The sequence below is a fragment of the Pisolithus orientalis genome (assembly GCF_024613125.1).
Source record: "Pisolithus orientalis strain OTSU chromosome Unknown F5J12scaffold_39, whole genome shotgun sequence".
NCBI classification, from domain to species: domain Eukaryota; kingdom Fungi; phylum Basidiomycota; class Agaricomycetes; order Boletales; family Pisolithaceae; genus Pisolithus; species Pisolithus orientalis.
In genome coordinates, this window is record NW_026260820.1 from 332,597 (window position 1) to 356,767 (window position 24,171).

General features: G+C 50.3%; 7 protein-coding genes across 7 annotated transcripts; 3 read left to right on the forward strand and 4 right to left on the reverse strand.

The window, feature by feature from the left end:
* Positions 1-1,386: 1,386 nt before the first annotated feature.
* Positions 1,387-2,902, reverse strand: F5J12DRAFT_725941 (uncharacterized protein; the record flags this gene model as incomplete). The annotated part of the gene is made up of 6 exons (XM_051741682.1): positions 1,387-2,182; positions 2,234-2,275; positions 2,326-2,348; positions 2,403-2,506; positions 2,651-2,736; positions 2,787-2,902. The coding sequence occupies 6 exons, from the start codon at positions 2,900-2,902 to the stop codon at positions 1,387-1,389; spliced, it is 1,167 nt and encodes a 388-aa protein (XP_051596449.1).
* A 3,518-nt stretch (positions 2,903-6,420) lies between these two features.
* On the forward strand, positions 6,421-7,411 carry F5J12DRAFT_368784 (uncharacterized protein). Its single transcript, XM_051739075.1, has 4 exons — positions 6,421-6,556; positions 6,611-6,691; positions 6,742-6,843; positions 6,895-7,411. Exons 2-4 carry the CDS (start codon positions 6,620-6,622, stop codon positions 7,291-7,293), a joined length of 573 nt encoding a protein of 190 aa, XP_051596450.1. The 5' UTR covers positions 6,421-6,556; positions 6,611-6,619; the 3' UTR covers positions 7,294-7,411.
* A 3,142-nt stretch (positions 7,412-10,553) lies between these two features.
* F5J12DRAFT_368840 (Isochorismatase-like protein) lies at positions 10,554-11,620 on the reverse strand. The gene is made up of 2 exons (XM_051739076.1): positions 10,874-11,620; positions 10,554-10,753 (listed from the first exon to the last, which is right to left on the reverse strand). Exon 1 carries the CDS (start codon positions 11,573-11,575, stop codon positions 10,985-10,987), a length of 591 nt encoding a protein of 196 aa, XP_051596451.1. The 5' UTR covers positions 11,576-11,620; the 3' UTR covers positions 10,554-10,753; positions 10,874-10,984.
* A 140-nt stretch (positions 11,621-11,760) lies between these two features.
* F5J12DRAFT_368860 (uncharacterized protein) lies at positions 11,761-12,371 on the reverse strand. The gene has a single exon (XM_051739077.1). The coding sequence runs from the start codon at positions 12,143-12,145 to the stop codon at positions 11,828-11,830; it is 318 nt and encodes a 105-aa protein (XP_051596452.1). The 5' UTR covers positions 12,146-12,371; the 3' UTR covers positions 11,761-11,827.
* Positions 12,372-13,101: 730 nt separating this feature from the next.
* F5J12DRAFT_725988 (glutaredoxin) lies at positions 13,102-14,005 on the reverse strand (the record flags this gene model as incomplete). Its single annotated transcript, XM_051741685.1, has 4 exons — positions 13,102-13,238; positions 13,314-13,620; positions 13,681-13,755; positions 13,820-14,005. The coding sequence occupies 4 exons, from the start codon at positions 14,003-14,005 to the stop codon at positions 13,102-13,104; spliced, it is 705 nt and encodes a 234-aa protein (XP_051596453.1).
* A 36-nt stretch (positions 14,006-14,041) lies between these two features.
* F5J12DRAFT_772937 (RNase P subunit p29-like protein) lies at positions 14,042-15,127 on the forward strand (the record flags this gene model as incomplete). The annotated part of the gene is made up of 4 exons (XM_051742276.1): positions 14,042-14,514; positions 14,619-14,720; positions 14,781-14,901; positions 15,010-15,127. The coding sequence occupies exons 1-4, from the start codon at positions 14,082-14,084 to the stop codon at positions 15,125-15,127; spliced, it is 774 nt and encodes a 257-aa protein (XP_051596454.1). The 5' UTR covers positions 14,042-14,081.
* A 595-nt stretch (positions 15,128-15,722) lies between these two features.
* On the forward strand, positions 15,723-20,226 carry F5J12DRAFT_855329 (RNA dependent RNA polymerase-domain-containing protein). Its single transcript, XM_051746675.1, has 14 exons — positions 15,723-16,250; positions 16,310-16,434; positions 16,488-16,584; positions 16,635-17,626; positions 17,674-17,868; positions 17,938-18,110; positions 18,157-18,566; positions 18,616-18,705; positions 18,755-18,844; positions 18,901-18,946; positions 18,998-19,154; positions 19,209-19,242; positions 19,298-19,308; positions 19,356-20,226. Exons 1-14 carry the CDS (start codon positions 15,761-15,763, stop codon positions 20,118-20,120), a joined length of 3,675 nt encoding a protein of 1,224 aa, XP_051596455.1. The 5' UTR covers positions 15,723-15,760; the 3' UTR covers positions 20,121-20,226.
* Positions 20,227-24,171: the final 3,945 nt, after the last annotated feature.

The following is a 24,171-nucleotide window of genomic DNA, read 5'->3' on the forward strand; positions in this document are numbered from 1 at the left end:
CAATCGAGTCAACGTTTTAAGTAGGTACGACTGGTCCACGTCGCCAGGCACGCCTATCTGTCATGGTCAAGCAACGGCATGCATGACCCTGCGTGACCTCGGTGGGAGATATGAATGTGTTCCTCTCCCCTGTCACGCTTGTGGCACACCCCTAATAGGCCTGTTCGTTTCGATCTCCACAGTTCTGGTTTAAGGCCTGCCAGGTCACCACATTATCCGATATATCTATCATGACGAACATTTCCGTGTACAAAATATGAATTATGTATGTGTACTACTTGTACATATGAATACCTTTCCATGTGGAGATTCGACGCGACAGATTGCCTGACAGGTGACAAGAACCAGTTGGCCGTGAGCATACATGGGATTTGACTTGTCAGCGCTTCAGCTTTATACTCTCTCGGGTACACGGCCGATGGCCGACCAGCGACCCCGATCGATCGAAGAATGACGCGATGCTACAATGGGCGGACAGTGATAAATAACACATTACTTTCAATAAGTTGTAACCTGTTGTAGGCAGATTGTAACTCACTTTCTGGAGGTACATGGCAAGATAGCGTCGGCGGAAATCCGAGGTTCGTGATATTACTAAATGCAGCTACTTACAGGAAGCACTTGTCGCGAGTTGAGGAATCCCCAGACTACGAAGAGTAGTGACGAATATTGTACACGGTCGTATAGAGCAAAGAGTCATGTGCGTGTGCTGAAGCCATGCAAAGAAAAGTGTTGGTCGTGTAGAGCGACACCAGAAATATGTGTATGAATTACCTGAGAAGGAAATAAAAATCAGAGACCCCGAACGGTATTACATCGTATAGGGAACGACGGGTATAACGATAGTAACCACAACCACAGCATACCTAGAAACAAATAATGTGTTACTGCAATGACAAGCGCATACCGCAAAGCAAATAAAAAACCAGCATGTGGACGGAAGGACAAGTAAGCAAAGAATGGAAAAGAGACAGCAAAGCTCAAAAGCTACCACGGGCGGATAGGCCGTCTCGAAGATTCAGGCGAGCCGTTTTCGTCACGGCGACCGCCTAAGGGAGGATTTAGCGGTGACACGGATGGCGGCGAACTTCTACCTGCCGAATTATTGCTGTCTGCGCCGTGGCTGGATGAACGCGAAGTAGGCATATATTCCGGTGCTCGGGAAGAACCTTGCAATTGCGAGGTTATTATCCCCGCCTCCCCGCCTCCGGTGGGAGTGTGTTCGTAGGCGAAAGCCCTGAACGTTTGGCTTCTCCCACGATAGCCATCGCGCTCAGGATAATCATGTTTTCTGCCGCTGTGTCCGTAACTTGGGTGGGTGTTTTCACGGGGCCAAGAATTAGGTGTCGCTGTGGGAAACGGATACACGACCCTGTACGGACACGATCAACGTATCAGGAATTGAAACATATAATCTATCCCACGCAACGTTGCGTACCTGGAAATGGCAGTGGATGCAGAGCCAGATCGTTGCCTCGACCAGTGAATGTGATCCCCATCCAGGTCTACTTTCTTCTCATCATCCATCTTGAGTCGTTCCAAGACAGCTGCAGAGTCTTGCGAGGATACACCACGAAGGTCTTCCAACGCCGATATTGGGGGAAGTGCATATGAGGGATTGTTAATCGTGCGAGGAGGTGCAAGGGGCTGTATGGGTGGCAATTTTATTTGATCACCCGGAAATTTGCTGCCAACGCCACCTCGATCATGCAGTACGAGAGACGGGATATCCACTGAGACAGAATCCGATGTGGACGTGGACGACTTGCGGACCGCTATCGTTGTAGATCCAGGGTATGGTGAGTACCGTACCGATCGCTCATGGACGAGAGGCGAACTTGATGACGAAGACGGGGTGGTGTTGTGGCCCCGCTGTCGCGGACTTCGGCGACCATCGTCGTGCTGAAGTAATCTATGGGGCGGATAGAAATAGCCGTCTGCGAGCGATGGCGGTGCATCTAGGTCTGAAGAATGGAACGAAGCTGAGCTGAGATGAAGGCCACCCGGCACGGGCATGGCAGGAGCGGAACTTGACCACGATGACACAGATGATTGTGGCCCGTTAAACGCAGGGGTCGACAATGGGTTAGAGCGGCGTTGTCGCCTGCGCCCTGTGGTACTGGGCACGATTTGACCATAACCTGGTTGGTCAGGCGAGAGACATGTACCAGGAAAAGTTGGGCTATGATTTGGGACATGAGACAGAGGAAAGGAAAGTATACAGATGGCTTACCCGAAGAGTGGGACTAGATCGTCTCTGATGGGCCACGCGACTCTGCATAACGCTAAATAAGAGGGTTATGTTTGGTGTTGAAAGCTGCGCACCGTCGTGAGAGACGAAGTGCAACCTAGAAAAGGATTAGGACAGGTCGGAGGAAAGGGGGTGCTTAGCCCGCGCTCACCTCATAAGGCATCCAAGTGCCCTGAATTTTGAGATAGCCACCCCGTACTCTACGGATGACCGAGGCGAGGTCAGGCTGAGAGTCAATCATTTTGACGATGTCGGCTATGGACAGACACGGGACAGAGTGAGCACCAGCCTAGACGAGAGATACGACGACTGAACAGGGCTCACCCTTGGAGTTGCCGAGAGCTGAATACGGTGTGAGGTATGAACCGACGATGGAGATGGAGGAGAGATGTCACGAACCTTTCCAGATACCAGTCCAGAGAATGTAGCCATCGTCAATGTCCATCATGATCCATTGCCCATTTAGCGGGTACTCGTATACAGGACTGCAAGGAAGAGATGAGTTAAGAGGACAGGAATGCCGACGAAGAGTTACATGTAGCCTCTTGGATCGTTGCTGGTGATGTAGCGACCTTTTGTTACTTGATGCTTGGAGCTTGCGTAGGGACGAAAGCGGGGGCCAATTGAGGACGATGGGTGAGCGGAGGTCATGGGATCCTAGAGAAGCGCCGGGAGAGGGTGAGTTGGGAGTCGGACTCAAACATGTGGCAGGTAGACGACTTACATGCAAGAGACCAGAAGTCATGGGGAGATGGTGGATAGTGGGAGAAGAGGAAGAAGCTAGTATGCGAGGAGCTAAAAGGGGGACCGGAGGAAGGGTGGCCCGAGGATGGGGGAGGAGGAGGAATATATAGTGAGAGGCGGATAGGAAATTGGCAAATGAAGCCAAGTCTAGAGGACTCCGTGTGTGTGTCCGCAGGCTGGCAAAATTAGCAATGGAAATGATGGATCACAATTTTGCTCCGGCCACGTCGACGAGGCCGGGTTTTGTAATCGAATCGAGATATTTCCGTGACATGCGCGTGTACGATGGATGATATGATAATATAATACATAAGATAACCATTACACGCAGAGCCCGTTATGGAAACACCCGCCCCAGTCGTCGCGTCGTTATGCTCCCCCAAGTCAACACCAAACTCGGCACCGGCGAGATTCACGATCAGGGCCACCAAATAAGAAAAGTTTCCGAAACAAACAACTCTTCGCGGGGACTCACTTGTGTCTTGGATCTCCCCTGAAAACAAAATTTTCCCCTCCTTGCATTACGACGCAAGCTACCCCAAAATGTACAATCTCACCGACCAAGTCAAACAAGGTTTACCAATCACTGGCCAGTCTCCGTTGGTTCGGAAGAAGCTTTCATCCACCATGGCGACACTGCGGACAACCGACCCGGGTGTTTTATTATATGCACACACACACGAGTCCTCGTTTAATCGACCTCCGGGCGCTTCTCGTCCGGCGGCCAAATCTCAACTCTCACATTCACTCGACTAACATGTGAATGGGAACGTGTCCGCGCCACGGCCAAACAATATTTCTGCCGGGTCCCACCACGAGCTGTGGGTCGACTTGGAGTATCATCATGACGAGGAACGCCTTGTCACTTCGCCTAAGGAGAAGCAATATAGCCTTTTCTGGGGTCTTCGGCCCTTCGATGAGCTCATGGGTGCCTCAGAAGCACAGCGTCGATCAAGTCGCTTGCGACCCTCGATTTCTCGAAATTGATCCGGATCCACCCTGAACGACGCGGAACTCCAACTCCAGCGAGGTCCTCTTCCCTCGACCCGGGTTACTAAACCTTAACTCATTCCGGTACTTGGCCCCCTCTCTCATGGGAATCCCAATCTCCGGAACAGTCCCTGATCGGGTTAAATCGGTACCGAAGGTTCAAACTCACACCCCGTCTCTGTCTCTCTAATGATAAGCATCTCAGGTACTCTTCCACGAATCCTTTTCCAAGCATTCCCTTCTGGGCCGTTTTTTCTCTCCATCACCCGCCCCACCGCAGAAACCTCGGACCTCTTTGTCATGTATCCTTGGCCCGGCATCGCACCCCTTCAGCTGTCGGCCTGAGCCATATGTACGTATATATATATGTATATATGTCATCCACCGTATCATCGCATCAACCCGCCACGACAGCCTGCGACACGTCCTATCAGCTCCCGAACCTGTGGCGCACTTCCATATGCTCTGCGTTGTGGCACTCTTTCGTTGCCTTAGTGTTGGACTACAGCCCTAATACTACAGCCGACCACCGCCATATACCCGATCAAGGTCGTGCCTCAGGCAGCACGCGCGCTGACCCCAACAGTTCAACCAAACAGCCCAGAATAGCATCCGCTACCCATCACAGATATACTCTCGCTGGTGATGCCGATCAACAATAATTCTGCCATCATCACTCCGCCCCGCTCGTGGATGCGATCCGACTGTCGTGTCCGCAATCTACCATTATTAAACCTGAAAGTTCATATGACATGCGGACCGTTTCCATCACGTGGGGTACATACGCCAACCCACCCATCTACCGACGTGCCTAGAGTTGTGACCACCGAGAAGTGCTGCCACCGAGGATGTTCCCTCTCGAACACTTACATCTAACACAACATGTTACACGACAATGCGCGAATCGACCGCGTACACAGCCTTAGAAGTGACACCTAACTATCACCTTCTCGTATGCCAATTACCAATTGGTCCCGATAGGTGTCGCTGAGGTGGCACTACCCGTTGTGTCCCTCGAGAACTATCCAGTTACAAAAGTAGACTTCGACGAAGCTGTGTAGCTGGATTTCGGCCCGGCTATCAATTGCTTGTTTCCTTTCTTCAATTGGGCGGGTTGCCCTCGTATGTTATTCGCTGAATTCTAAATCCCCTCAAGCTCCCCGCTCCTCATTGGTGGCGGATACGATAAGTATCACCAGCACTCCATATGCCCTGCCGCATTGTCGCGTTACCATCACCGGCATCACCGAGGGAGATCACCTGCAAGTGAAGGCCCATCGGACGTTTTCTTCCACCGACTGCGCAGCTCCAGTTTCTCGGAATTGGCAATATTCTACCACGGATGAACTGCCATTACGAGGACGAAGACGACTGAATACTAGAATAGGGTTCGCTCAGGTCAACAGTGTTATCAACACGTGTGCATCGTGTGTTCTGCGACGACATCGGGAATGAAAGCCATCGTTATGCACTGCACCATGGTGGGCTGGCAAAAGCATGCTTCGCCAGGACCCTGGTCCAGCCTGGTTCGAAGCATCCACTTATGAGGTGCGGTTACTTCGCCGTTAGAAAGGCCGCGACAATAGCTATAGAAGGAGGAATCCTCGGGTGCACGGATCCGGTTTATGATTCCATTTCCTGATTGCCTAGTTTGGCTAACTGAAACAGGGACTCATCACTGGGGAAATTGTTAAGATCCCGCAAAGTCCCTAATCGACACGTCGATGGTTTTCGTTTTCGATAGTCACTGGCACGTCCTCAGCACGTCCTCATAATGAGTGTGCCTTGTTTTTTATTCTCCAAAATCGTTGGCATCGACAATGCTGGTATATTCCTTACCTGACTAGGTCCCAAGGGTACAACACGGTGATGGCGGAATCACCGCCGGGGACCCACAAGTCTGTTGCTGCCAGTCGGCGTCCGGTCTATCGTACACATATCGAAGGCTAGCTCTAAGAAGTCGGGTTTCGCAAAATGAATTCTTCCATCACTACAGGTGACTGAGTCCCGGACAGCCAGAAAGTCCAAGGAGTGAAATATTCCATCGAAACCCATCGAAGCTAAGAGTCGCCACTATAATGAATGTAGGGATTTGTGGGTGGGAAGGCTGCCACCCCAGAATTCGTTGCCAACCTGTGTGCCGTGATGAAAGCCAATCAGAGAACACCGTTTTCCAAAAGAAAATCGTAGGCGACGGCGATGCGGGAGGGATAAATAGTTCCCAACTGAAAATTTCGCGCTGCTTGGCGGATCCTTGGCAGCGGTTGCGAGTATACTGTATACTTGCATTATACCTTCCAATGCCGTCCATACTATTAATGGCTATTATGACAATTCCTTCTAGATCAGTCTTTCCTTTGTCGACGACGTACTGCCATGCGCAGTATCGCAATCTTGTATTGGAGCATCTAGACTCACCTTTGGACCTGTGGCATGCGAGGTACATAATATAACCAGCACCTATAGTTGCACACTGCTTCTCCATATCCGAATCGCCTTCTTGCCCGCGACACTTGTCAAGCCACGTGATCTAGATTGCAAGCCCGTGCCCGAGTCAGCTCGGGATAGCAAGTGAGTGATATCTCTAGCAACCCACTGCGTCAGCTCACACGTGACAACCTCCAGTCCGAGGCAATGCCAGCGGAGTCGACCCTTCTCAGTCATCTCCCAAAGGGAAGGAACGCATCCCACCATTCCAGAAATTGGGTATAAACGTAGCTTCGTATCATTATGTCTTCTTAGCGGCCTTCGGATAGACTCGGGCAGACGTCCGTGTGGACCTTACATACAGTACGGTCAGACACGTGCATGTGTGGTGTGTGCTGCGCACTGACAACCTTATAAAGCCAAAGGAAATGGTGAGTTTCCCGTCGGATAGCAAAGTGCTTACCATTAGTAATGTTTAAGAGTTTCCACGCCGCCTGCCACTCGTCGCCACAATTGCACCTTTGGCATGTTTTGGGGTTTGGTCGTACACCGCATACTTTCCAAGCAAGGAGGCAGCCTCTTTGTTAAGTATTTGTCCCCCCCTTTTCATGACGCCTTTCCGATGGCCCGTTCAGACGGAGCGGAGCGTCTTTCGCCCGCTTCCATATCATAGCCCCCTTTACGGTGGAGCTCAAGGCACCGGAGCCTTTTGCTGGGTGCAGTTTTTCGGGGAATCCCCCGGAGTCCCTGAACCATCATTTCACCGCCGACCCCTCGGGTTCGAGCTAACAGGTGTCGACTTTGGGGAAGGCAGCTTGTTCGATAGCATATTTACGAGGGGTCTTCGCCTGTTATCACAACCCCACTTTTTGTATACATAGTAAGTACTTTTCTTCACGGTCCGAAGCTCGGGATCTCGACACCTTGATCATTCGCTGGCATCACGGCCGCAACTCGGTAGCCTCCACAAGATGTCGCAACTAAGTTTAGGTGAGTGCATATTACTGTAATATGAAAGTTGAACGGCCCGTGTCACCGTATGTTGACATGGTCGTTATCCCTGAAGCCGAAACGTGATCACCGCGGAGGAAAAACATTAGTGTCGAGTGGCAGAATATGCGAAGCCCAGGGACTTTCACTGGTTTATGTACACATATATTTCTCGTCACACTCCATATTAATGGATGGCTTACGAAACCGACACCTGATCTTGAGAAGCAGTGTTCGACAGCTTATAGCGCTTCTACAGGAGCCGTCCTCGAGGCTCGGGCCCTAGAGCTTCTAGATAGTGTGTTCAAAACCGTCTCTTGTATGCTGCGTAGAGAGGCAATCTGCATCCCACACCTTTAAAAATGTCATAGTGACTTCAGCCCTCCAACTCCACTCATCACTGACATCACATCACGGTCGATGGGCTGTGTCATGACACCCAAGTACTGCGCACTACAGTAACTGGGCGATAGATGCGGCGTGACGAAGAAGGATGCCTGTTCAGGCATCGTAGCCCCCCAGATTACTCCACCCATGACAAAGATATCGCTGGGGAGCTTCTTTGGAGTGCCACAGGACAGTGGCGCTGGACGGAACTAAAGGAAAGTGCTGGTTAAACAAATTTAGCCTTCGCTGGTTGCAGATAATTTGCCCGGGCCGATCGGGCATATCTTTGGCCGCGATTAGTCAACCTGGAGAGCGTTAAGTGCCCCTGAGGATACATACTTGGTAAGTCAGGTGTACTGCATCTTGGACTGATGGGCAACTTGCAGGTGCGAATGACAGCGAATGTCGCTCGGTCGGCGCGGAGTAGGAATAGCTCATGCAAGTAAGGAATATTCGCGTTAGCTGCACTGAATTGGAACTCTGGGAGCTTGCTCCATAGTTGGAAATGCATACCTTCGGCCTACGAAATTGTCCTGGTACGCGGGAGTTCAACAGGCAAGGGCAGTGATCCTCCGACTACACGAGAAAGCTGATAGAGTACGTGTTCCAACGAGGGAAAGAACCCCTTAAAATTAAGTGTTGCGCCTTTCAAAGGCAAGGTACATTGGGAACGGATATTTCAGAGATTGAAACCCCGAAACGTTCTGGGATCTTTACAAACAAGGTTGTCGGTGGTAGTAGTTGGTCGATTTCCGCGCACATCTCTGGAATGCTTGGTCGCTGTACAACTAGAGCGTGACAGCACTGTAAACAGCCCGCCGTCGAACTTCGTAATGGAGGAAATTCAACCTGCCACAGAGCCTTAAAGTCTATGCGGTACTGGAGTCCATGTGTCATATGTCCTTTCTCGAACTTAAACCGTATTTTTCGAGGGGGTAGTGAGTCGACCCGCCAGGGACACAGAAATAGAGTTCGCCTGAATTTCGCGCATCTGGCTAATCAGAAAGCTGAGTAAAAGGCATTTGAATTACGTATGGCAAAATTGGTCTTCTTCGTATCAGCCCCAAGAGGTATGTAGGGGCTGGACGGCCACTTGCTCGCGCACTTCTCCCTATAGGCTGAGGGAATAAATCCCTCATAGTTTACATCTGCAAGGACAGGGCGTGTCTAACCTAAGCAATCCCGAATTGCATTGGCCCAGCTGAGAAAGCTGGTGGGAATAGCAGGCAATTGGGGAACGCATTCATGGGAAGGTCCACATTTGACCTGGAGGATACGGGTGATGCAAAAGCAGTACACATTATCCTCTGGTGGAAGGAGCCGAGGGACGACTAGCACAGAGAGCCCCGTTTGTTCCACGCGGGCACTCCTTAGCACAAATGGACGTTAGAACCCGACCGAGTCATACACCTTATCTGAGCACTTGCGACTATGTGCCCCGAAGATTGGGGTAGGTTTCAGGGAATGACAGCACGTAATTCTGGTTTCAGAAACTTATTTCAAGTGTTGGTCAGATCCCTGTACGTCAGATTAGCTCTGTGATAAGCTGGAGGAAATGCGTCATTACCCACCTACACCAAACGATCACCGCAAGCTCTAAAGGGGAGGTTTCCGAACCTCTGCGCGGGTTGAGATCTCCAGTCCATGAGTCAAGCTCTGGCGGCGAGCTCCCAGGGTTAAGGCATCCGGAAATAGGAATGACATTGGGTTATCTCAATCAACAAATTGCAAGCTTTGCAATGTTCGGCGATGGCGGTTCGCAGTGGTATATCCAGCATAGAGAACTAGAGATTTCCAAGAGATTCTTCAAGGGAATCATCGTCAGGAACAGAATTATCTTCAGGTACCCTGTTGATTCTGGAGTAGCTGATTTTGAAATGATAAACTCTCTGGCTGTCGGTCATTGAGTTTGGTTGATGGTAATTAAAAGGCTTTCCACGCATCCGATAGCAGTGCAGCCAGTTTGGCCCAGTTGAACGTGTTTTTGACGGTGAAGTTATCGGATGAGAAAGAAGTGCTCGGCCCGGTTAGGGGCCCGAGGTCGGGCCGAGCACATCACTGAGGCTCATTTAGTTCGCACTAAGTATGCTCCCCAGAATCTATGCATGCTACATAATCTACATCGTAGGGACCATGCGTTTCAACCCTGCACTGCCGTGTAACACATTATTATTATGTATGGTCACCGCACCGCAGCATACAGTTAGCATACTACCTATACAGATTTGGATAGGTAGGAATTGATTAGACATAACATGATCGATATATACTTACATTACTGGACAACAAGACAAGTGTACGACATAATGGGTGGCACGTTCATCTGTTATTGTAGGCCTGGAAAGCAAAGGGAAGGGAAGACGGTACGGGCGGCTAAGCCACCTACCGACCAAGTCGTGGTTCAACCTTCCAAGGGGACAATGATTGAGATAACTTAGGTAGTATTGAGTCGAGTAGACCTTGAAAACGGACGGACGGAAGCTATACAAAGCAAAATAACACACTTACACGCTGAACACAAACCAGGAGAAATTTGATAATCTCGTAGATGTCAATCTGCACACTTCCATGTGAACGATCGGACGAGTAACCAAGTGCCTACAAATAAACGATGACACTGATCAGTACTTCAGTCCCCATAGTGCGAGAGACACTAAGGCTTCATGGGCGATATACCATTGGCGACTGCGGAGATAGAGAGCGGGAAGGGTGGGATGTCCCCATAAAATGGTGTGGTACCACGCGATAGGATATGATAGCGATAGGATAGCAATACGACAGACGATACGATTAGCGTGTTAGCGACCATGGTGCGTGACTGATTCCCAAAAAAATGAGTACAAAAACGGATGTGTTCCAAAGCTTAGGTCTGTTCGGCCATTCGTCCCCCGTCTAACCCGCGTGATGATGTGAAAGTGATAGATGGTTCCGACGATATCTTCGCGATGACGATGAATCAATGAACTGATCGGTGGAGGGAAATGTAATCAGATGACGATGCCAACAAGGGGGTCGTGCCGCTCCCTTACTGCCGCTACTCCTCGAGGCGTGGGTGGCTCGCATCGAATGGGAAAACGTGCTTACCGTAGGCCTCCGATATAACATCCAATACGACATAAAGAGCGATGAAGAAAGAAAGGAAGGAAGAAAAGTCCGAGGAAGGAAAGGTCCCAAAGGACGCACGGGCTGGGCCTTCTATCGATCCTTGAAGAGCTGCGACACATCCTTCATGTCTAACAAACTCACGCCTGCATCGTCCAGCTCCGCCTCGACCTGTCCCTCGATGGCATGTGCCTTAGTGACGGTGCCCCCGTTCCAAATCTCCACCCTATCGAAAGTTGCGTGTGCGCCTCTGATCAAGATGACTTCATTGCCACGTGCCAATGCGGCACAACAGGTCGCTCGAATGCAGTACTCGCTCTGCATGCCCACGACGATCACTTCAGCGGTCGGATGGATCAAATCGCCTAAATTTGTTCCTTCGAACGCGTTATTCTTACGTTTGTCGACGACAGGTTCGTGTGGAAGAGGTGGGAAGACGAGGTACCATCCCGGTGTGTTCGGTTCATCAGGGTCAGAGACTTCGCCCGAGTTGCGGACGTGGATGATGAGAGGGGGCTGTTTCTCGGACCTGGCACAATGTAGGATACGTTCGATGTTGGAACGAACGGATTGTCGGGAGGGGACACCGTTCTTTTCGTGCAACATGCCAGCCTGAACATCTAGAAGGAGGAGAACGCGGCAGGTGAAGCAGGGAGGGTGGTGTTGGGCGATGTGGCAAGACATTCCGAAGGGGTGTTTTTTGGATTTGAGGTGAAAGCAGAGTCTCTTGACATAAATAAATACGGGGAAGGCAATTTAAGCACATAACCGATCCGTTGTCTGCACTTGTTTGTCTATCGCATGGCTCATGATGTCATTCGACTGCAAAGCACGCTAGCAGGTAATAATCGAAATCGTTTGTCCTCTCACTTCAAGTACTGTGGCTTTTTTGATCACACGCTTGCGCATCACAGAAGAAGCGACATTCAATTCAGTTCAAACATTGAAGTAATACCACGGCCTTTTAAGCACTCGTTTGGAAACCCTACTGCTCGTTTGGCTATCAACTGGACACGTGGACCTATAGATCAAACATGCGACATTAATATAAGGAACCTGGCAGCGGTTGGAATGAAGGACGGAAGACACGAAAACATACGAGATTATCGCACTCGACATGCTTTGTGACACGTCGACGGACGAAATTGAAATTGGAGAACTATGCAACCTTGGACAATTGACAGTGGCATCCCAGAAGAAGTACAGAGCAAGTCCGTTTACTGATATTGCGGAAAACAACGCAAGGAAGCCCATATTCCCACCCACGTCATCAGCATGTGTGTCAGAAGCCACGCTGCGTTGGAGCGAAAGGACTTCTGCGCAGCATGTGTTTTCCCAACTGACCCGACCAGCCTCGTGTGTGCTTTCGAACCACCGCAAAGGAACTATGACATAGTCCTAACCTTCGATGCGATAGCGATAAGGGGTAGCCCTGCAGAGAGGACGTCATCACCTTGTCCACGTTTGTCATCTATCCGAATCTCTACCTTCATCCGACCTGCACGGGTGGCTTCGGTGAGGGATTGTTTTATGTACTCACTACTCGGCACTGATTAACGCCAGGTTCCGCTTTTCACCTTTTCAAATCTGCAGCTCCACGTCCCACGGGTTAGCTTCTGATAGCTGGGGGCTCGCACCCAGTAATGTGCCGTCGCTGTTCGAATAGAAGCCAAGCTTCCTGTAGAGGGCGCCCAATTTATCGCCCTCGAAAAACCAAATACTCGTCGGACCCGTCGTGTACATTCTCACATCAATGATCAATGATCACAAGCGGTATGGTGGTTCGCGCTGCGAAGGAACGGCTGGTTGTTGGTCAATTAAGAGTGGCTTGGGGGTTTATCGATCCACGGATCGGGGTGGCGGACGGGATGCCACATTACTACCCAGTGAGTGAAAAGAATCTCAAGTGTCCCCTGCAACCCGAGCTTCGAATTGCAGTCGCGTGCGTCCAAGTGGAGATGAGATTGGGATTAATGGCGAGATCGGTGGATCGGTGGCATGTCGTAGCTTTGCCGCCACGGCTTTGGAAGGTGCGGATATACCCTGGCCTCGCAGTCTGATCAGGAGGTGCTCCTAGCTCACGGATGGGCTTCACGCCCGCCCGGAAATGAGAGTTTGTTATGATATTGGCGATCGCACTGGGAAATATAGTAATACGATAAGAACTCGAAGCTCCGAGGTATGCGTAGGATGGCCATCTGATGTATACATTACGCACTGGTACTCTCCAACATCTTCTGAAACTCCCCAGTCTCGACTGTTTCCTTCAAGATGTCCAATCCACCCACAAGTTCGCCGTTGACGATGATTTGAGGATAGGTAGGCCAGTCATTGAGTTGTTTCAGTCCTGTATTCATTGCCGTGGTTACATCGTCCGAACCCATCGCCGAAAGAAGCAGAAACGGGAAGGAAGGAAACTCACGCTGTCTGACCTTCTCGTCTCCCAATATGTCGAAATGAGTGAACTCAACCTTTTGATCACTCAGTAACGCAACTGCCTGTCTGGAGAACCCGCATCGAGGGGCGTCGGGTGAGCCTTTCATGAAGAGGACGACTTTGGACTGGTTCATGATTTGTTTGACGCGTGCGACGAGCTGTTCGTCCGATTCCTCTCCATCGGGGGAAGATGATGGTTTGGGGAGAGAGGAAGTACCGGAGAGGTGTCTGGAAATAGCGTTTGTGAGTTCTGAAGCGTCTGCTCCAACTATCCTGTTCAAGAGGGTGTGTCCCTGTCATATAGGCAGCGGCGGCATGAGTCGGGAATGGCAGGATCGGGTGGGCGGACGTACTCGGAGTAACAAAACCGTCGGTACGGATACGACATCAAAAGATTCGGAAATGTCTTCTTGTTCTTCTGCCTGTACCTACTCGTTCGTTCAATCAGCGTTGTACAGTCATGGGGTATTGCGCGTGCACAGAGGGACGCACCTGCAACACCAGGACCTGGGGATATTTCTTGGCTAGTCCCATTACGACGTTGTTCATCTGCTTGCATGGTTCTGCCCATGGTGCCCAGAAATTGATGAGAGAGACACGGTTGAGATCAGCACTGAGAAGGTCCTGGAATTGCTTTGTCGACGTTATCTCGTGGACGTTGTTGTCTGCCGGTGCCATGATGGACGTGGAGAGACGCTGAGATTAGATGGGCTGACTAAGCCTGACTTCTTATCTACCGCCACGACTGAGTCCGATGGCGGCCGACGTCGACCCGTACAGGCCAAAGGCATTGGGTTCTAATGCCCTCTACACGCCAACTTATGTCCAGTCGCACCTCACCGTATCCGACCCCGCTTCATTATACAATGCACGCATCAAAGGGCGCCACGTTCCTCTCGCCAACCCTGCCAAAGACCGTCCTCCCAAGTCAACCTCCAAGAAATCGACGGGGAAGACTAGTGTGAGGAAAGCACTGGTCAGAGACAGAACTCGCAAAGGCGGATGGCAGCTCGAGAAAGAGGCCGAGAGATTTGACCTGTTCGTACCCCTTCACCGCCTTTGGGTGGAGTACATGTCAGAATTGCTGGGTCTCGCGTCCTCGTCGGAACATCCGAGCAGGATGCCCAACTCAGCCTCTATGCATCCCAAACTCGTCAAAGCAGATCTACATGGGTCGCTGTTGACAGGTACGTCCTCGAGAATTTTTCTATTTCATTTTCGTTTCACGAACTCGTCGTATTCCCCACGCACGTCGCACCAATACACACCTACGCTCACTTGTCCGCTCAAGTCCGTCAAAGCCGTAACCCGTGTCTCGTCGGTCTATCTGGCATCGTTCTGTACGAAAGCGAAAACGCATTCCGGGTGATCACGAAAATAAACCAGGTGAAACGTACGTCTGACCCGACCTTTTCATTGAAATCATTATTTTACTTTGCCCGTCCATATTCAGTCATCCCGAAACAAAACACCATCTTTGTCCTTGCGATTCCGCTCTATTCGACACTCGATGCGACCCAGATCCCATCTACATCCAGACCTGCCGACGCGCAGACGCAAGCTCAAGCATCGATGTCAACACCACAACCAACACTCCCACAACTACCGCTGCCAATGCACACTCCAGTACCGCATGACACATCCGCAACATCCCGAATTCCGCACCAGAACACACCAGCGAGTCCGACCGTCCTCGATGTTCCCCATCTCGAGTTCGAGTTGTACGGTAACCAGTTCCGGTATCGGTCTGCAGAACGTGCTGGACGGAAGTTTAAAGCGAAGGAGACGATCGAGCTGTAGACTTTGTGATGGGATGACGGCGGTTTGTCAGAGTAGGGGGAGCAGACCCCCCCCTCCCCACAAGCGGTCAGGCCGGAACAAAGCTGTATCAATTTGCGCTTCAAATTCTCGTGCAACGTTAACTGCAGGGTTGTAAGCCAGACTAATCCTGGGTAGAACTAAGCCCGATCTACGCCGTATATCGGGAAGACCTCAGATATTTATCCACCACAGATTTCCAAAGCCGCGTTGAGTGAGAGAGACCGATCACGATCTCGGCGAACTGCTCTAGCGAAGGACGAGAGAGTTTTTTTTTTCATTTCTCCTTTGTGCCACGAGGGGCTTCAATACATTGGCAACTGCCACGCACACGCAGAGGGCTTCCAAGGAGGTTTGGAGCTCAGGCGTGTTCCGGGGCGTTTCAATTGAGGCGAGGTTGGACAGCTTACCTCTGTAACAGTTTCATATCGAATACGCAGTTGTAAGGTTAATGGTGGCGGTCGCGTTCATGAAGCCCTATGCGTCCAATCTTGCTGTTATCACTCAACCGTATACGTTACTAAGTCATGTAACCAAGGTCCCACTAATGGGTGTACTTTTTGGTTGGTTGGCTTCCCAAAAGGCAGCCCTAAAGTCGCCTCAGTACTGACTGGAATGGCAAGCAGTGCCTTCCATCTCTCAAGTACCCTAATCGATCGATCTCATCTTCGACTCGACGCTATGGAGTTCGAGATCTGGAACGTACACACCCAAGCAACCGTGTACGACGTGACGAAAGCGATAGCAGATCAGGTTCTGCACAAGTGCCCTGGTCTGTTTGTCACCGATAGCGAACAACGCTTACCCAACTTCCAAGTGGTGCTGAATGCAAACGATTGCGGTGGGGTGAGAAACAATGGCAACGGTACATTTACTGTCACAAAGGCAACCGGCAAACGATTCAACCAATTAAACGTTCGGCGTGAAATCTCTGTTATCGTCAAGGAAAAGAAATTGAAATTTCGCCCCACTCGGGAACATGTCAGTATGGCCACAGAGATGACACTAGAAAAGGCTCCTTTCATCGATCCGGATATCGAACGGCAGCGCGAGGAGAAACTTGTCGCACTTCAGGATGGTTTTGTTGTTTGCAGGGTCCAAATCGGTTGGCGAGCTCGTGCTTTAACCTTCTGACCCACTGGAGTCTAATCGCATACGATCCAGGCACTTTCTACTGTCCGGATAACACAGGACATCGCGCTTTCTCCATAGAATGGGAGAAGGACCTCATGCGGAGAAGCATGGCATGGCTTAACTTTGAGTACGATCATAAGCTGATGCGAATCGAGGTATTGCATTCGTAATACACCTGACCCTCGAAATCATTCTTACATCCTCGTAGATAGGCGACTCCACGACGGAACCCACGCGCTATAGCGTTGTGGTGAATTTCGACAATATATATAAACTGGGGATGGGTTGCGACTTTGCCGAAAACTGTTAGTCTCCTTTCCTGTGTAAAACTGGTAACTGACCGTTATCATAATAGATATTTGCTTTGATTTGCTGAGACCTCCTGTGTTTCAGCAGGAGGAAATGCATCGCCCTCAAGACATAGGTTGTGACAAAAAGTTCCGTCAGCGTGTAGGTGAATTATCCGCAGGTCATGGCGCCGTTGCTCCTTATGCCCATCATCTTCGTGTCGTTCTCTTTGACGACAGCGACGCTTACAAAGGCGATATACTCGATAGGTTTGCCAAGTCCTGTGTTGTGGCAGGCCTCCGCCCACCAAAAAAGGCTAGGATAGACGCCAGGAAAAGAGAGTTTTTCACTTCTCAAAATCTCAACCGCGTGAGCAAGTGGTTAGGGGAACTTCGCACCAACTGGCGAGTTACTTTCCAGATTGAGGCCTTGTTAAGGAACGGGTCTGCACACACACTTGAAGTGTTAGCACTCAGATCCGCAATCGATAACCTTATCCATGACTACGGCGATCGTGCAGGGGAAATCATGCGCTACTTCGCAGAGGCTGCAGCCAATCGGCCTACGGTGCAACCGCTGCAGGAATGTTTCCAAACAGTTCTGCAGAGGAAGCTCCGTCGCCGACGATTCACTCCTCCACCTGGACACTTTTCCTGCCATCATGTTACATTCACGCCGACTCGACTTCTATTAGAAGGACCGGACGTCACCCAGTCCAACAGGGTCATACGCGATTTCGAAGGTTACGAGGATTACTTCCTTCGAGTCTCCTTCCGTGACGAAGACCGTCTGCATTACAGGTGGACTCGAGACGTGGACAGTGAATCCTACTTGCAGGGACGGGTTGGAAAGGTGCTGAAGGAGGGATTTGACCTTGCAGGAAGACATTTCGATTTTTTGGGGTATTCCTCCTCTGCTCTCAGGAGTCACACGGTTTGGTTTGTAAGCCCCTTCCGTCACCCTGAGAAAGGATGGGTAACAGCCAGGAGCATACGTGCCAGCCTTGGAGATTTTAGAGAAGTCATTTATTCTCCGTCCAAGTATGGTGCGCGCATGGCGGTGAGTTACGGGCGCAGAACTTGATGATGCCGCTAATGGCTGTCCAGCAAGCCTTCACTGCAACTGACCCTTCTGTCAGACTCCATGAGTTCCAGTGGAGTGAAATACCTGACATCGAAGAAAGGGGTATTGTGTTCACGGATGGTATCGGAACGATATCTCAAGGACTGGCCCGTTGGGTATGGCAAACCTTGTGCGAAAATTGGTCTGACCACGGTGAAAATGCTGTCCAACCTACTGCTGTATGTCACGGTCGTGTCTATTCACCTCTTAGAGGCTCACTATTCTCCTCGGCCTTTCATCGATTATAGTACCAGATTCGTTTCCTCGGCTACAAAGGAATGGTGTCTGTCGATCCCAACCTGGAAGGCATACATATGTGTCTTCGCCCATCGATGAAAAAATTTGATGTCCCGGGGAAGGACTACGCAGACATTGAGATTGCGTCTGCGTTTACGAGACCAAAGAGACCCAACCTGAACAGGTATTCCAGATTTTCCCAGTGCGCTTTGATGCTCACAGGCAAATAGACCACTGATAACGGTACTCGAGGATCGCGGAGCCCCAAGACAGGCATTTTTGGACCTCCAAAACAACGCCGTGGCTGACGCGCGACGAGCTCATGAATCAGCGGCAATGTTCAGCGGATTATTGGAAAAGCATAGGCTTTGCAAGGATTTCTGGCTCACAGACACTCTGAGGAGGCTGAACGCCTTAGGGCTTGAGTTAAATCCAAACCGTATGCAACGACCGCTGGATACCCCTTTCCTTTCCCGGATCCGTTCGTCAGCCATTAACCATGTTCTGCGCGGCATCAAGTATCGCGCGCGTATTCCCATTCCAGAAAGCTATATGCTTCCTGGCGTTGCAGATGAAGGGCCAGCATATGTCAACCGGGGATACAAGAACGTATACTGCCTTCCCCAGGGAAAGATTTTCGGTAAGCTGACAAGTGTATCCCAACACCACTGTTAAGGTGTCGTAACCAGCGTGTATACAAAATCCCGGTGATGAGGAACCCACGTGGATCAAAGGGATGTGCCTTATATCCAGGAGTCCAGTCATACACCCTGGTGATGGTGAGCACTCCACTAATTGTATGGTATCTATATTTATGCGGTTCCACAGTGCAGCGCGTGTACGCCATCGGAAAACCGCCTGAGGACCAGATGTGCGTGTTTGCTAAGCTCAAGAACGTTGTGGTTTTTGCTGCAAGAGGTGTGTACAACTTGAGCGCATTCCGCAGCCCTTCCTGCTTATCAAACATCTTACAGGGACCCAGTCGTTACCGAACTCACTAGGAGGCGGAGATCTGGATGGGTAAGTTTAAAAGAAGCATCTCGTTCACAAGCGAACTGAATCACTGGGTAGAGACTTGTACGAAGTGATGCAATATGGACCACTTCTGGTTCCTGAACATCACAACCCGGCCGCATACCCCTCCACAAAACCATACAGGCTCGACCGACCAAGCACCATACATGATGTATGCGACTTCATCGTCGAGTATATTAACTCCGATGTCGTGGTATGCATTTCTACCAAGCAGCCTGCTTGTCGCTCTGCTTATCTGAATCTCTAGGGCTTAGTATCCGACAAGCATATTGTGATAGCAGGCAAGTAATATTCCGGTAGTCTGGTGAAGTCTTCCTCCGTTAACACAACTATTAGATCAGTCAAAAGTAAGTTGGCTCAACCTTGTTTGAAGTAGCATTTAAAGGCCAGCAAGGATGGATCTTTGGATTCCGCTTGCCTCAAACTCGCGGAATTACATAGTCGGGCCGTCGACTACCCCAAGAACGGCAACAAAGTCGAACTTCATCACTTGCCGAGGTCACTGGTTGCTTTCAAGCCCGACTGGCACGAATCAGAACAGTCTGACCAATCTAACAATCGCAAAGTAGATTACTACGAATCTTCTAGGGCATTGGGGTACCTGTATCGCAACATCAAGCTCGAGGAATTGCCCAATTGCGCGCACCCCGGCACAGAGTCCGCTCTGAGCAAATCTATATCAAGTGCCTTCCAACGGCACGTGCAACGCAAACTGCGGGGCTATGTGCCTCGGGAAGGCCAATTCCTGGATATAGACACAGTTTATGCCGGATATCGGGAAGAGCTCAGATATATATCCACGACGTACTCCCTTTCGAAGACTGCGCTGACCGAGGAAGAATTGGTAATTGGGGAGATACTGGCGAATTGCTCCAACGAACGATACAGGAGGGATCGGGTGTATGCAATGAAAGAAAGCTTGTCGTTTCTCCTTCGTATTACGAGGCAGGACCTTGTCGGGGAGCTGAACGGAGCCTCGGATGAAGATTTACGTGGGAAGCTAGCACGTGCATGGGACGCCTGGTCCTTTAGTCAAGATAATGAGGGTACCTCCATCGAATCTGGCAACTCGCTGTTTGGATTACGCAGCTTCGGTTTAGTTGCGCTTGGCCTTCTCCTGGAATGTTTGGCGAGACTCGGCAGCCTACCCCCTCTGTAGCAATATTTCTGTCACTAGTTAATTGTATGTACCATTGATGTAAAGTGCACCCCCGCCTGTACTTCCAGGATATGTCCCCTTTTTTTTAGCGTCAATAACTAGCGGATAGTTCACGACAAGTTTAGCAGCCTTAGAGGGCTTCGTAACTGCAAGGCCACTGAAACGGGACACATTTGCCAGGAAACTACGAGACACTCGAAACGATTGATGTTCCTGTGACGCCAACGCAACCCTAGCACCAGATAATCAAATACAGCGGATATGTTGGGTTGGATGGTCATAAGAGTTATTCGCAAGGATCCTAGATCCTAGACCAAAAGGGGGCCGAGTGTTCATCTGATCCAGGGCTTCAAGCCGCCGGGATCAATAATTAAGTTGAATTGCATTCTGCCCAGTTCAACCGTCGAAAACGAGATGTGTCGGCAAGCCATTGTGGTACTGACGGACGACATATGGACAGCATTGATGGGGCTGCTCACGCAAAGTGCTGAAAACCCCCTCTAGGAGGAACTATACAAGGGCTTGTTTCCCGCAAATCCCGTCCGCTTACGACGAACCCGTTACTCGACGTAATGGAAACTACAGATAATGCTGGACATGTTCCGCAAACGAAAATCAAATATGGGTAAGGTGTGCAAGCATCTTATGACGACTGCGCGCCGAAAGTAGAGGGAAGGGCAGGTTCGTGTATCGAGTCGACCAATGATGCTGCTGCTTACGGTATTGCTATGCATCTGCCGTCAGCGAGCACTTCCTGTGTGGCTCCTCGCCGCCTGAGCGCAACCAAGATAGCATACGGATTCTATGTTGCTTGGTTCCAGAATCTTGTACCGTACTGCTATCACTTATACTTCATCCTCAACAGCCTGAGTTGAGTGCACGAGAGAAATACACCAGCCGAGACGGATAACCTGAGAAAGAACTTACCAACTCTGTCATTGATGTAAGGATGTCACCGTAATTTGACTGGAGGTAATCAACATTCCAAAGCGCAAGTACTCATGCACCAAGGACGAGATGCACAGTGGTGGAGCTCATGCATCACCCTACGATTATCGGGTCCCACCGTTCAATTCCGATATAGGCCGAAGGGCTGGAAACGAAACCGGTCATCGAGAGGAATCAAAAAAGAATGGGGCGAAACTCACATCCACTAACTCCCAAAACTTCAGATACATCACGTAGAGACGTGGCTCTCTTGATACATATTTTTGTCCGATCACACAGATGTTCAGAACACCGGAGCACATTCGCAATGTGACCATGGGCCCACACAGTCCGGAATTAAGGGGATAAGTGTACCTGGTTTCAATCGGATCGTATATTGGGAAATGCAGTAACGACCGCAACGTATCACGTCGCTCATGCCTGGCTCGGAACCGTACTTCCAAGGCACTCTTGTCTTTGCTTGTCTCTGCAAGAATGAAGGGAAACTTGACGTGGGATCATTACAGCGGTGCTGATTGGCAATCAATTGCGGATCACAATATGAACGGGGACTCAACGTCGACGGATTGTCTCCCTCAGTTGAGAGCTTGAGTGACAGACCTCCGGTGGTGGTCGTGGTGAACAGTATTGTCGGATTCACGGAGACGCTTGGAACTTGAAATTTTCGTCCATTTCCAAAGTTGGAAACTCTTTTTGTTGTGGATGGGCCGCGGATCCCCTGTCTGGGTCTGACAAGAGTCCTTCGCCCTCGTCTGAAGCTCGGCGAATCAAGTGCAATGCTTTTTATTATTATTGCAAGGCGTGTGGCTGAAAACGTACGTATCTAAATTGATGCCTTACGAATGCAGGCAACCGTGACGTGCGGCCCCTGGGGTCGTTTATTGTTTTCTGCCAAATCCTGACCGTGGAAGCCGTTCTTATTGTCTTTTCACGACACGCTACACTCCATACGCCGCATGCATTTCGAACTAGATGCCACTCACCATGTCCACGATGCGTACCGTGCGCAGATAGTCTGATGCGAAACGAACCTTGTTTTTTAGCTGGGAGTGGAGAGTCCTACTGCTTTTCCGGTATCCATACCCCGAGTGGTGGCCTTGGATGCGCTCCGCGCAGTAAGAACGAGTGAAATCGAAAGTTACGATGATATTTTTACCGTGGCAGGACCCAAGAGACAAAAGTGAGACACGGGCTGGTGGTAAGTCTAACATTCGTCATCGCTTTAATGACAAAGCCCGGATCTCCTTCTTGTCTAGCCGATCGGTGTCCCTTGAGCTGTCTGCACTGATTAGAGTGGAAACGCCTAGTTCGGTCCAGCTCCATCATCATTGTCTCCGTCGTCGTAACTTTATCCTTAGAGCCAAGAGCCAAAGCAAACAGGGAGAAAATATATGGGCCGTTCCCGTTCGGCTACTGATACCGGGACTGGGGGATATAAGGTCCCTGGGTTCCGCTCTGGTTCTCCTTCAAGTCCAATTCGCCTCTCGTCTGGGCATTTGCGACTTATTTACCGTCCCACTGGTTTCTCACTTGAAACATAAGTATTGATCATGGACGCTTTCACCACCATCTCCGCTCTCTTCACCCCTTCCAAGGCTGATGATGCCGTCGATGTTACTCCTTACCCCGTAGACGAGGAGACTGGCGGGTCTGGCGGGACCGCCTACTGCGTCGTTGCCTAATCGTTGACGCAGCCGTCTATCGGTGCTCGTGAATTGCTATGGTAAGTAGGTCTGGTCGCATCATCTGGCTAAAACAGCGAGTCTGATATCAAAGTCTCGCGTAGGGCTAACTGCATTATATCTATGCCAATCATTCACGTCCCCTGGGGTGATAACCACCCTGTTACACATATAATTTATACACTATCAATGCACCCACACCCCACACACATCACCTCTCGCACGCTTATTCGTTCTTCGTGCATTTCTGGGCTAGTTTATCACTTTCGACGTTCATTCTTATTTCGTTTTCTTTTCCTTTTTGTTTCGTTGTCGTGCTTTTTCGTTTTGGTATTAGGTTTGAAATTTGACCGTCGTCGGTCGATCGGTAGGACGGGAGAAGGACGGGATGTGTAGTTATTGCCATTGTATGTATGCAAACGGTCAAAGTATATATGAATGTTTGAGAGCAGACGGAGATTGTGAGGTCGTCCTTGTATCTATCGTTGGCCTGTGGTGTAAAAGACAACGCATCACAAGTGTTGTAGACCATGAGGTATGTACGTATGGCTGAATCCCGCCTTCAGCAAGCCTTATTCTCAAGTACGTTGCAGTCAAGTCGTCTGCTGACCACGCTCGAAGGAGTGACCTTGTTCAGACCATCGCACCACCTCGTTGAAGAAAGCGCACCCGTACTTGCTTGCATATTTATCGCTCAGGCCTGTCAACATGGTTCCCAGCTTATTCTCGGCGGCTCGACCACAAAAGTCGACGTCCTTACTTTTTCGGGGTCGATATTGTCCAAGTTTCGAATTTCTTGCTGGGTAACACGAAGCTCAGGGTCGCCGAGGGGGGGGCTAGTGTCATGAAGTGCAATGCATGGGATATATTCCAGATGCACTACTGAGATCCCACTGCGAGAGTCAAGGTATTAGCAATCAAATAGATGATTCGGCGAAGCTTGAAGTGCCATAGCCTTGCGAACAACAAGCTCACATGGTACCTCGAAAGACGGAAGAGGTGTTCCTCGCATAGTCGAGGTTCTGAGTCTAGTCAACCAAGTATAGTAATCTCTGTAACAGAGACCTGCGCACGGTGTTGAGCAGCCAGAATTCTAACCCGAATGTCGATGGGGTAACACGCTCGGGCCTCCACGGCAAAGTGTTCGTCAGAGACTCTTCAGGTTGATTACAGATAGTGATGAGGGCATTGGAACAAACTGTCCTGAGCTATAGGTTCCGTTGGAAGAAATGATCCCATTGATGAATAAGGCAGCCTGAAAAGTCGACTGACATGACGTAGTGCAAGCACATGGATGGGAGATCTGTCGGCTTGTTCATCTGCATTTTGGGCGGACAGATTTTTGAGGTTGCGAAAGAGAGATGCCTGGACCAACGAGCCATAATGGAAGGACGCGGGACGTACAAGAACCGCTCTCACCG